Source organism: Bradysia coprophila, chromosome IV (assembly GCF_014529535.1).
Source record: "Bradysia coprophila strain Holo2 chromosome IV, BU_Bcop_v1, whole genome shotgun sequence".
Taxonomy (NCBI): domain Eukaryota; kingdom Metazoa; phylum Arthropoda; class Insecta; order Diptera; family Sciaridae; genus Bradysia; species Bradysia coprophila.
Genome location: NC_050738.1, coordinates 2,342,191 through 2,356,407, shown reverse-complemented (window position 1 = coordinate 2,356,407; position 14,217 = coordinate 2,342,191). Strand labels below are relative to the sequence as shown.

Below are 14,217 nucleotides of genomic sequence, written 5' to 3'. Positions count from 1 at the left end.
GCGCAATTAACATCAATCGTTCGAATGAGAGAATTGTTTCGACTTTTATTTTATTTTTTGTAGTCTCCGCAAATAAAAGGTTAACTATCCGAATCTATACTGAATAATTCCCAAGTTTCTCTTTTGATGAACCATTATTTTCAATTTGTTCTGCAAATAAATCGATACGAACACATCTTTTGTGGCAATGTACTTAACGAAAATTTCAATTTCCAATTTCATCCGGTAATATCAAAAAGTATCCGACACAAACATCTGATTATTTATTTGTTACGAAAATTGTGTATTTGCCAAATTGAACATGAAAAAAAAGTAACTTCCATCTGAAGGTAGAAGAGCTATACATATCTTTGTCCATAATGTTTTAATGCTTTCAATTGAAATCGTTATGCTACAGAGATTATACCACAGTCGTATAATTTTCGGTAAACAATATTTCTGTTTATATCATGCTAACAATTCGCAACAGTTTTACGTTCATCAAGAGATTATAATGATAATCACTCTGGCAATATTTATAGTAGTCAAAACTCTTACTTTCGTTGGAATTAAATGATTTTTCTTACAAAAGATTTTATTGTTTCAAATTGTTCAGATTTTAGTTCATCAAAAAAATTCGACTATTTAACAGAACTCATATTTAATCGTTTGCATTTAAGTGCGTTTAACTTGGCCTCATTACATGTCTTCATTCGCATTGTTCATGTAAATTGCAGTTAAGGTGAGAGATGTAATTAGCGTTCTATGAATCTGAATCTTACAATTTCAGTGAAGTAAAAAATTGTTTGCCGATTATTTCCATTTCAAAATGTTACAGTCAGTTATAAGGTATACAAGGTGGATATAGACGTTGACCTTTCCATTTAAATATTGTACAGTGAAATCGGTTAGATTTAACTCTTTATAATACAATGAGAACGCCTTAAGTTCACTTATTAGAATCAAATTATATCTCAACACAATTAACGGTTTCCATTTCTTCTCTGTACAATTATTTAATGCCTACAACCTTTTCGTGATAATGTAAAGGACGATGCTGATGGAATGATATAGCGTGAAAAATAATTAAAAACTTATAAACGGTGAGTAACTTATTAGCATGGCGTTAAAGTATAAAATTATAGAAAATGAAAACCAGTCCTTACAATCTCGAATATCACTCAATTGACCAATTACCATACGCTCCACATTTTAAAATTTATGTGTTACGTAAACGGATTTGCAACTAATGTATAATACAACCGTGCCGCCATTAAAGATTTTTTTTTTGAAGAACTTCAAGGTTTTTCTTGTACAGGTAAATTCAATTTGGACGAAAAAAAAACGACACTCAGCATCGACACACCCATCACAATAATATTCTCGACATAATTAAATAAGTGTGCACAATTTAAACAGTCAGATGGATTTATTATTATGTTGAGCCGGTACCGTACGTGTGTGTCTGAGAAATATACTTTTGATTCAAACAAACAATTTAAAAATTATGCAATGCTCTGCTCACGGTATATGTTTATGTATGAAACGTAGGAAAAAGCTATTCGTTGATCTATGTCTGTATCATTATTTATAACCTAGGAAAATAATGAGCACAATCTTCTCAATTGGCGATAATTACATTAACTTTTAGTAGTCCAGTTCGACGGAATGATTATTCAATTTACGCATGAGGTACAATTAACAAAAAAAGTAGAATTCCATAGAATCATAGCACACGGATTTGCGTGTTTTATTATTGAAATTCTTGATAGTTTATTAAGTGGGTATGGAGTTCAAGCAATAATTAATTTCAAAGACTATTATTAATGAGAGGAACAACAGCACCTTAGTTGCAGACATTATTGAGAACATGAAACACATCTCTTTTCGAATTTGTCATCTGTTAACGACATATGACATATGCGGTCTTATACAGCACTATGTATGTTAAAGGTTAATGAAGTAAAAGATTCTGTTGAACATTCTATCATTAGATGAAGTAAAAGATTCGACTCTACAAAGTGTTTGTAGTATGTGATACGTCTTAAAATAGGCATTAAACAGTCGGACATTGGAATTTGATGATTAACTTAAATTCGGTTCAATAAATCTTCGTATAGTAAACGAGAACCGGTGTCATAAAAACTTACTGGAACGACGTGGGGATGTTCAGCGAAGACTTTGCGTATATCTACTCAGTCTCTGATCATGTCCGTCGCAGATTATTGTTCTCCAGTGTGGATGAATAGTTGCCACACTAAACTCGTTGACACGAAAATCAATGTCGCGTTGAGATTGATTTGTGGGGCTGTACAACCAACAGAAGTGGAATGGCTGAGCGTTCTCAGCAACATTGCTCCAGCACACATTTTGAGGGAAGAGTCGGCACTGAGAGAATGCAGAAAAATTCAATTGTACACGGAGTTGCCCATCCACAATGACTTGATTTCTGCACCTGCAAATCTTCGACTGAGATCACGTTCACCTTTCTGGATTTTTTTTCGCAACGCTGGCAATCAAACTGACCGAAAAACTCGGTGGAAGGAATGATGGAATGCCGCAACAGTACAAAACAAAGAGCTGATAAACGATCCGACAAAAGAGGTGGATGGCTTCAACTCAAACCGAATTCGAACTGGTCAAGGATGTTGCGGCTTCTTGCTTCACAGATGGAATATTATAGAATCGCCGCTTTGTCAGTGTGGTGAATTACAAACAATGAAACATCTGGTGGAGGAGTGCCCTATACAATACACAGATTTAACGGGAATATCGAGGAGATTCACACGATAACGACTGCCGCCTTGGAATGGTTAAATAATCTGACCGTGGATATTTGAAAAAATTTGTGATAGTTAGAGTGGCGGGTGCAATATTTTTGATGACAAATTTGTAAACTTGTAAATATTTTCCAGTCATTTTCAAATAAATAAAAATAAACTTAAATTCGGTTCAATAAATCTTCGTATAGTAAACGAGAACCGGTGTCATAAGTTTGCTCAATGATTTTACCCGCTTAGCTGTATTGAATTCTAGGGAACTGGTTGGCTCAGTGGTAGCGTACTGGCTATTCCGTGTTCAATTCCGGTGAGTTCAAATTATGTATAGGGTTTTCTTCAATGTATAGCATGAAAGGTAACGTGCCTAAGCACACCCAAGCATCATAATCTGGGTAGTTGAAGTATTTGGTTTAATCAACGATCCATACACTGAAGAGTGACATGAATGAAGCGACAATGAATTCTGTGTACAATTATCTGAGTCTAACTTTAAGCGGAGATATAATTAGCTCCAGAAGCACTCTAGGGGTTTGTTAGTCTATATACGTGGGTAGAAATTCACGTTAATCATGTGGTCCGGGCTTTTTCAGAATGTACATAATTGTATCTGGAGCTAGAAGACGTATCGTATATGTGGGCTGTTAAAGTAAAACTGGCGTAACAAACATGGCCTCGGTGTTCAGTTACGATTAAGGCAACTACCCCACAGAGAAATCAATCATGCATCGAATTCTCGTACTTCGAATTTCTGCATTTAATTCCTTTCGTTGTTGAAACCTTACTAAGAATGGAAAATTCGTGACGATCCAATTTATTGAAATAATAGTGTTGATCCATTCACATTACGATATTAAGCTAATTTTATAGACAATTTAGTCGTTTTGTTTTTATTTCTTCTTCGTTGAAACACTGAATGTGCAATTGGAGAACTAAATATGGAATCGAACGATACACGCCAAGCAAAATGAATCTGAAGAAATTTTTCTATTTAACATGCTCAATGGCATACACACAGGTATTACAACAATATCGAACAAGCATAGGATTGCTTGTAGGTGGGCATTTTTATTTCGATTCAGTGGAATCTTGGGAGCGGAGTGCCGCTTAATGGCGGTGAAATATATCTTGAGATTCGTGATGATAAGAGTAGATTGATGCGGTCATTGTTCGGTTGGGTAAAAAATGTTTTTTTTTTTTATTTTCAGCAAAATTATTGTTATTGTGTAATGCTTTTAATGGTGTTATAATGCGACACAGCTAAATTTATGTGAATGGAAACTAATTTAGACAAATTTACACGATACAATAACCATATTCGGTATCATCGCACATTATCTACATTTTGTATGGAATAATATTCTATATGGCATGCGATGCATCAACACCACGACCCAAAAAGTCGAGATCTCGATGCGTACTTATTACACGCTTCAACCAATTTATATGTACCATACGACCGCGTGCACACAAGAGGGTATAATACAAAAAAAGTGTAATTAGGGATGTTCCCTATATTCCACTTTCCTCGACTAATAGTAAATGGAAGCGGTCGTAAATTTAACAATAAAATAACTGGATAACAAAACGATAGTTTTATTGGTACTTCGAAAAAGTGGAAACGTTTCAATATTTAGCCGTCATTTGTTACAATTTTTGGTGTAATAGGTGGGTCTCCGATACTTGACAATTAACCGAAACGGACTCGGTTGACAAACCCTTAATTTCCACTTGAGTCAGCTTCTTTAGTAGCAAATATTTTAGTAGATTATTAAACATTGCGTCTAAACTAGTATACTGTCGCCGTCTCGATCTACTGTTTCATCAGTAGAGACCTTGTTAATAAAGTTCTTACCAATTCCACAGCCACCATCCAAATAGAGATCTTAATGACCTTCCAAGTGTATGACCAGGTTCTTAGTAGCTGGATTTGTTATTTAAATGGCATAAATTTAATTAATAAGATCTACGAATGTTTTATTCATTACTCGCAGCGAATGCTCTTTACTTCCTAGTTTTTCGAGTTTTCTGAGGGTTTTCACAGATTTCCTTCCAACGAGACACTGTGTTTCCACTGTGACATTGGCAGATTGAACATTGAGCGATACTTTAGAATGTTTTTTTGCTGTTTTAGGAGAAGATTTTCCGTAACTGTGTGACGATGTATGCAACGATTAATCGCTGGGAATGGCTTAGTTAAATATTGCTGATGTTGGTACCTTTAACCAATGAATGTACAAGCCAGGTATGACCGATTGGTCAAATTCTGTCGATTTATCTTGAGTTCATTATTTATGTCAAAATAATATGAAAATGAGTGCGTTTGAATCCATTTTTAAAACAGTTATATCCTCCGCGGTGACATTAGACCATACGGAGTTGTTTATATTAATTGACTTGTACCTCAATGCTATTTTAAAATGACTCGCTCGATACAAGTTAAGAAACCGGTTAAGGTTACTGGAGTCTAGTGTTTTATAGTGGCATGGTCTGACGTGTAGAATGCGTTTGATTGAATATAGTGTGGTATTAACTGATGATTTTATCGTATATGAGTACATCGATCTCATACAAGTTTTATTGGTTCATAAGAACAACCAACCTTTTAGAATTTCATATAGCAAAAATCTTTCTATAATAACGCCAAAGCTACACACTCTCATTATATTAACCAGACGAGACATATGTATTTCAATATATCCATATGTTGTGTCGATTTAAAACCAAAACCGAAACAGCAGCTGCAACTTTTTTTTTTGTACCGTGTTTGTATGCTGAATTACAGTTAAACATGTATTGCAACCCCAATCGGCCGGATTTAAGGCGTACCGAGCACATTTTTTATTCATATAACATTTTGAGTTATAATTTTTATTGTTAGAAATGCTGCTGAATAAAGCACCAAATTTGAAATGATAAAGTGAAAAATTTTGAAAAAATTTTTCCAGCGCTGGCAATACAATTGTTAATTGCATACCAGACGAAATATATTACCGAGATAAATTATTCATGGGTTTGAGCATTTTCATACATAAAAATGTGGTTTATTTGTCAGAATGGTTGCAGAAACTTATATAGTGGGTTTGTACGGAAATGGGGGCTAGGAATTTAAATATGCAACTTAGGGTTGAATCGGTGTTATATGAGCACTTACAAAGTGACTGTCTTTCGTTTACTAGAGTTTACGAGAGTGGTGTAATTTGAGTTGGAAAAGGGTTCGTTTGAATATTTAATTTTCTTGATGCTTTTCAAGTAAAGAAAATTGTCAAAATTTCAATGTTTGGTCATTCGGCAAAATTACTTCTTTTTTATAAATAAATTTTTGCGTAGGACATTTGGTTAAACATGGGTTCAATGGAGTGTAATTTAATGGTTCAACATGTTTTCAATAAAAAAAGTGCAACAAATGGAAAAAAGACCTCCTTCCGTAAATGGAATGTAACTTCCTATCGAACATCGAAATGCATTGAAATTCAATCTTAATTTTTTATGGCAATTCTCGTTCAACATTTTAATCAGGAAAGCAAAGCATGTCTCTGTGGTTCAAATTTGATTGTTTCAATTTCGAATAACTTATAATAATGTCGTAAATACTCACCTTACACACTCGACTCACACACAAACGAAGTTTTTTTTTTCTCTCCTTTACTTGAAATACAAAACGCACAAAGAATTTCAATTATGTCGTGAGAGTCTCTTTCGAAGTAATTGATATATTGTGTACAAGTTGTAGAAGACGAGTTAAAAAAAAACGCTGGGTTTTTCTTCGGTTAGGAACGTGTGTATACGTATGGAAAAGACTGAATTCAAATGTGTTACATCCAGCCAAACAATGAAATTGATGAGATATAATAAGCATATTACTACAGTTCCAAGAAAATATAAAGTGAAGAGATATGTTTAAAAGATGCCTGTCTCAAGCCATTAATATGATGTTATTCCACTAATTTCTATACATGAAAAATATTGCGTTTCGGTGGTTAACAATATGATAAACAACAAAATATGTTTGGTTGATCTCTTAGCTCGGATCTTTCTTTCAAACGTTTTCTGTCGAACCAAACCGCAAGACAATGTTACATAAGATAAAACAAACTACGTGGAAATCTTAAATCCGCATTCTACCCAAAACCAGATAGTTCGGTATAAATATCTTACTGTTCTCACAATCATTAAAGTATTTATTTCTGCTGAATAATTCAATTTAAATCGACGCGTGTCGAATCGATGTAGGAAAAAAACATCCTAAGTAAATACTAAAAACCACATTGCATTGTGAGTCAACAGTTTATAAATTGAACGCAAGCCATATTCTCGTTCTCTCGTTGCACCATCATCACACCATCATCCCCTTGGTTTTAATTTCAATTTATTTACATTACGATATGAGCCAATAAAAACAGCTCGAAAAGGGTGATGTTTTACTGTTCTTTGAAACCATATGGGCCCACATATGGATTACTGTTTGCATTCGCTAATGTTTGTGTAAACTTTATGATGAAATGAACGGAGATAGGGAACCGCTTTTTGGGATTACTGAAAAACGAATTATAATTGTTGTTGTAATGATGATACAGATCTCAGCGTGTTTGCTCCAATGTTTGCATGGGGAACTGGTATGGCTTTAATGAGTTGTATATTAACACCAAACATTAAATCTACTACTTCTTTTAATGGGATTATCACCAAGTGATCGATACAAATCTATTACTTCATTAGTTTTAACACACATTTTACTAGATAAAACCATACCGTCTACAATTGCTCATTTTTGTCGTAGATGTCACTAACAGATGACTATTCTCGATTGTTTTAAACTGGTTACTCTTAACTAGTTGATGTTTGCACTAATTACCAAACAATTCGTTATGAGGGATTCTTTTGAAAAACAGCCTACCGAAAGCGGACGCATTTTCCAGTGGACTTTTTTATATGTGCCTAGAAAGGTATTCGACCCTAGAAGCCAGAACCACTTTCAAAAAAATTCTTCGAAGTTTGTGTGGCTGGTAAAAGGTGATCCAAAACCGAAAACTTGCAATTTTCTTACAAAAACATTCTCCAGTTACGGCTCGTGTAACTGGAGAAATTTTTGTAAGAAAAGCGCAAGTTTTCGGTTTTTGATCACCTTTCACCAGCCACACAAACTTCGAAGATTTTTTTTGAAAAATAGTTTTGGCTTCTTGGGTAGAATACCTTTCTAGGCACATATAAAAAAGTCCCCTGGAAAATGCGTCCGATTTCGGTAGGCTGTTTTTCAAAAGAATCCCTCTATGCAGACCATTTTCTCTAAATAAAAACTTAATTGGTCCAGCTGCTCAATTCCCGAATCAATTAAAACACTCTGTTCGATGCATACATAATTGATCGATCCCCATGGTTAACAAAATCATCTCCTTATTTACGGGTAATTTGAACCATACACAGACACACTGAAAAAGGAACATTGAGCCCGATGATATTGATACGCGTTGGTGAATAGCACATTTTACATTATTCCGTGAAGAGTCTACGTATTTCGATATTAAAATTTATATTAAGCGACGCGTCTAGGGTCCTATTTAACAACATGGATACAGAAGAAGCGGGTGTTGTATAGAGAGCTATAAAATACGGAGAAAATAATACCATTTATAATATAACTTGAACGTTACACTGGCTCGCTACGTATGAAAGTGTATTATGTATACAACCAGATGTACAGATGCCTCACTTTATCAAAAAATATATTTAACAACACAAAAAAAAATTGTATAAATAACTTAAGAGATTTTGCCTCTTTCGTAAATGAATTGTACATTTTTATACGTTGATGAGGTACCCTCCTCACATTCATGCTTGCACATTCCAATTTTACAATGAAAATAAAAACGAAATAGCAGATGTTTTTGAACCATTTTTTCTGTATAGTTTCGATGTTTTACTTAAAATCAAGTTGATCAGTTCGTCATATAGACGGGAAGAATATGAAGCTGAAAAAAAAAAGGATATTTGAGACAACGTTCGGGTGCCGCACTTATCGTTTAGAAATGGATGTTTGAATACAATTTTTTTTCCTACGCTCCATTCAAAGACTAAATAAACTAAAAATGTGTTTTCGTTATATGGAATGGTATTTTTAGAACTTCCTTTTCTCTGCTTGTTATGGTGGTTTCAATTTTAATCTTAATTTTCCGTAGATAAAAATAATGATTTTAATGCATCCAGAATGGCTTGTTTGTGTTGAAACAAATGGGGTTAGTATAAACACCGAATAGAGTGTGGATGAAGATATATAGAAAATTGGGTTTCATTTGATGTGTTGCATATAGGACTGCGGGTGTCTGTCAAAGTGAGATAATTTAACGGAAGTGATTACACATTGGACTCAGTTTTTATTCGTTACTGTTGTTGGAATTATCTTTTCGCATTTGAGTTTATTTTCTTAATTTTGTTGTTTAAAATGGTTCATGGAACACACGAGGAAGATAAAATGTTTATTCTGTAGACACATAAATAAATCTTTATCGGGAGCCTGTTACACAAAGACACCACCTAAGTGGAGTCGACCATTTAACGAATTCGCATTTTTAATATTCCTTTTAATTTTCGTTCGTTCTCAGAAAATTACATTCGATTTCCCTAAATGGAAACTTGTCTAAACGTTCTGCGTGCATGGTATCCTTAAATGCAGTTTTACGGCGGATAATAAATTGCTGAAAATAATTAATCAAATCCATTAATTTAACGACGCGACCGATCCTTCCTCTGACTCATAAATTATATCGAATATTATCGGCGACTTACGTCACTTTCCATTATTGGAATTTAAATGATGACGAGCTTGAAAGGTAAATCGAAATGTCGATTTTGCATGTCTATTGTTTATCATCAGGTAAGATTTATTTGGGCGGAAGGATGGGAGACATGCAATTAATCTCCAGGCTACAGACATCCATTACATGGACTTTTAGATAACCATGTGGACTAAGAAAAAACTTTTGTTTTAACCATTAAAATGACAGTGACCCTAAACGAACGAAGTATAAATACAAAAATTGTTCAAGAACAAATGAAGTACTAGAACTTCATATTCTCGCATTAGTATGTGAGTTAAGAAAATGTGGATGTATCATCTCACCTGACACGTCACTTTGAATAGATATTACAGAGTGTGGACAAGGGGGAGGCTGTCAAAAAGTCGTGTGTGGATGATATCGAACATATGGAAAAGCTGTCGTAAAAACTTCGTATTGATAGTGGCAATGTCATTCCGGCAGCAGTGGCATCCCACTGCGCCTACACTATTTTTTCTCCATTGCAAAGAATCACAAATAATTACAAAAAGTAAACAGAAAGCATTTTTTCGTGTAAGGTTCATCTTTAGTTCTGTTTACCAACAATTAAACATCGACAGAAATAATAAATTTCTCAACTTACCATCGCATAGTCTCTAGCTGAGCCTACCATATTTGGAATCGGTTGAATAGGTTGACTAACCATTAGACCATCTCTGCAAAATATAAACAGAAATTAACGTTTTTTGGTATGAAATCGCGCGCTGTGTTGAATTAAATTTTCTGTTGTTTTTTTTTCTTCTCTATTTTTTCAAATAAAAATTAACTTTATTATAAATCGATTGCTATTTCAGTGCGTAGGCTCACAGTGTCGTGTGTAACATTGATTTTAAATGGCCAACGAGTCTAACAATATTTTTTTTTAAATAAAAATTGAGAATGTAAATTGGTTTTTTGGTTATAAAAGAAGAAAAGACAAAAAAAAATGGACAAAATCAAAACGTGAAAAAATTTGTTAAGGCTAAAATGTTGTATGATCCAAATATGGGCGCTGGAAATTTTAGCCTGTGGGTGTGTGAAAATTAATTTTTTTGATAAATTTTATTTCGAGGCGAAGTCGTCGCACAAACAAAGAAACTGCTTAATTACATAAAAAATAAAATTCTTTTCAATGGTGGATTAGATTTCGTTTGCGACTCTTTTTTTCTGATGTGGAGAATTTTTTTATTATTTAAAATAGGTGTGTGGCATGTTGCGGCATGTAAACATTTTTACGATTTATTTTTATTCAGTTAATATACGCTCAGAATTTAAATGGCCGGAGAATTTATTCGATTCAGATTAATAACGCTGATTGAGGATACTGATTTGCCAGTTTTATAATTAGTAAAAATAAAATAGGCAAAAAGTCAAAGTCAAAATCCAAACCAGGCGCGGTATCACGGCTTGAGTTTTCTATATTATACACTCTTCTCAATTTCTCTTCTCCTGTCGCTATTTCAAGCAAGATGTCGCTCAGCCAAAAAATAATTAAATTTTTACTCGATGGATTTTAGGCAAATATAATGTCAGCGCATAGCATGATATCAGGACCTCAGAACAGCAATTAGTATTTCAATTGGCACAATATTTTCTACGCGGTATGAATTTTAAAACCCGTTTGCTTCACATCCTTTTTCCAAATTCTTATAGCAGATACTAAACCAATTCAAACACTAAAGCTTGATTTCCACTTACCAAAAAATTATTCCGTGTGTACATCGAGAAATTTCAGTAAGAACAGTGCAAGTCTCCGGTTGAAAACTTCAACTGCACATACTTCAGTCTGGATGAATTTTAAACCCAATAAGTCCCTATTCGGCTCAATAGTACATGTGATTACCTTTCTAATGACACCCCACACGACCCTATACGGCTCGTGTAACGGGAGAAATATTTGTAAGAAAAGTGTAAGTTTTCGGTTTTTGATCACCTTTCACCAGCCACACAAGCTGTGAAATTTTTTTTGGAAAGTGGTTTTGGCTTCTAGGGTCGAATACCTTTATAGGCACATATAAAAAAGTCCACTGGAAAATACGTCCGATTTCGGTAGACTGTTTTTCAAAAGAATCCCTCAGGATGTACTTTTGTTGAGTGGAAACCATACATGTTCCGGAGTCTTGAGATCATGAGCTTTACGTTGACATTATATTTTATTAAAATCTGTTGAGCAAAAATGTAAATATTGATGACATTACTGCCACGACATCTTGCTTGAAATAGCGAAGCAAAGGTAGAAGAGAAAAAGATAACAGTAAAAATATAGAAAACGCATGCCCTAATACTGCTCCAGACGTGTTATGGTTGGAATATAAATTAGTAAGCAATCTCGTTCCTAAATTAAAATTAATTATCAAGTCTTTGGAAATATTTTACACACGAAAGCGTAGTACAGCAATTATTATTGATTTCTTGTCTCAATCTGAAAACATTATTTTGTGATTCGGTTGAATCTGTTACTTCCTTTGTTTAAAGTATTACCAAAGCATTCTCCAGTACTATGCTATTACACAAATATTTACTTCTTTAGTTCTATCACTCCATAGAGCTTCATAGAACGTTATGTTTTAATGTTTTGTTCTATCACTTGTTTAGCAAAAGATACTCTCTTGCAAAACCAATCCCTTCGTAGCCTTCTCACTTGGCAACATAGAATGTTTCAAACAAAGGCGTAATCTACTTATTAAGCAGACAGATAGAAAATAAGTTCAAAGTAAAAGTCGTCGATATTGAAGTTCTAACATTTTTCATTCTTTGGTAAATTTTCAACTAAGTCTTTTAGAATTATCTAGTCATTCATGAGCGGCCAGTGATGATAAAATTTATACATAAATTCTAGCAGTGTTGTCTTATCAATTATGTTGAAGAAGCAAATGCCGGTTCCACGAAAAATTTTCTCGAAAATCAAGAAAATCTGGAAAATTCCACGAAAAATCAAAAAATATATTGGAAAGTTTAGGAAAATCGCGAATATACAGAAATATCAATTATGTTCTCAATGTTCTCAATTTCGAGTAAATTCAAGAAAATTTCGAAAAAATCAATGAAAAAATTTCTCAAATGTAGGCAATGGATGAAACCATGAAGCAAGACATGAGTTATGAATATCTTAAAATTCTAGAAATTTCCTCTGATATTGAGATATCTAATGCTGAACACCTTAACCCAGCTCTGCGTATCTCCGTACATAACATCAAACATGGGCCACACTTTTACTACAGTTCCAATGACATATAACGAATGTATACCAAACGAATTTTTACATAACAATTCCAAATAAGTCCAAATTTGTCAATAACATCCAATAAAAACACTTATCATAATAATAGTCTGTTGGCCAGTTTAGACCCTATGTAAGCTGAACGCTCAGCGGTTATTTGAAACCCAATAAATATACTATTACGAACGGCAATCCGTTTCATTTCCATTAAACACACAGGAAAAAAAACATACCTGACTATTCGGTGGGCGACCTGCTGAACAACGGAAGGCCTTGGTTCGTTCATTATCGGCATGTCTATACAGTTTGTAGTCACAGAAATGTTTTTATTCTTCTTAAATTACAATTGATTCACTAATTAATTTCTGTTGAATTGTTTTTTTCTCTCTATTGTCGGTTTTGTTATAATAATTGGAATTGATTTTTGAATGTGATTGAGCATACAAAAAATAATAATTATCAACAATTGGATACTAGGTACACTTGACCAACTAAACGATATAAATACAAATATGATTCAATGTCCGTTGGAGTCCAAAAAAAAAACTATTTTATTCAATTAAAAGCAATTTAATTCATCAAACGATTAAACGTATCACGGCGCTACTTTGAAATTTATCCGACTAAATAATCCAATATCTGCAAGACACTGAACTCTCAAACACTTTGCCTTCTCACCATATTAAAAAATTGCACAAGTTAATCCATCAAATGACAATAATATTCTACGTCTACATACGATGAGTCAGGTATTATTTACTCTTGCATGCCAAGTTCTTTTGGTTGTTTTCATTTCTTTTCCATCAAAGTGTGTATATATGGTGAATGCAAACACTGCTGGAGCAACATTATGGAAGACGAAGAGGCATTAAAAAAAATTGCATTATGATGGCTAATTTACGGTATTGTGGGTTTCAATGCGAAGATGTTTAACATTGTTGCGAATTTCATTAATTAATTTAAACCTCGACGTATATAAAATCGAATTATTTATACGGATTTTGGATAGCAAAACTACGTGTGGAATGGATTGGAATGTGGTTGAAATCAAATGGTTGACGATGCATCTAACATTCTACAAGTCTAGCACACACACTCCACTTTGCCACTTTTACAAATTTATATCGAAAAGCACAATGTAATACTTCACTATTAAAGACACTTGCTCTTCTACTTGTCGTAAGAACGTTTCATTTTTTATTTAAAAAAATATATAAAAAAACGAATCAACATCCTTTTTGCGTAATAATACAGAAACCGCAAATTGCTTGCAAACATGATATATACGAGAAGGTAGTTGAATTGAAGTGTAATGCCATGGCAGTGTTGTTGTTCGCAAATTAGTTTTTTTCCTGCTTTTTTTCTAGATATGTTTATAAAGTGGAATAATGGATATAGTTTCTTACATTTGTATACGGGTACCAATTAA

General features: G+C 33.7%; 1 protein-coding gene across 1 annotated transcript in view; it reads right to left on the bottom strand.

Annotated features, from left to right (window-relative positions):
- Positions 1–13,463, bottom strand: part of LOC119066457 (TNF receptor-associated factor 4) — a 59,179-nt gene extending 45,716 nt beyond the window's left edge. The window contains exons 1-2 of the mRNA XM_037168963.1: positions 13,022–13,463; positions 10,173–10,245 (exon numbers count right to left, since the gene is read on the bottom strand). Of these exons, the coding sequence (XP_037024858.1) occupies positions 10,173–10,245; positions 13,022–13,083 (135 nt within the window). The 5' untranslated portion in view covers positions 13,084–13,463. The remainder of the gene's footprint in view (positions 1–10,172; positions 10,246–13,021) is intronic.
- Positions 13,464–14,217: the final 754 nt, after the last annotated feature.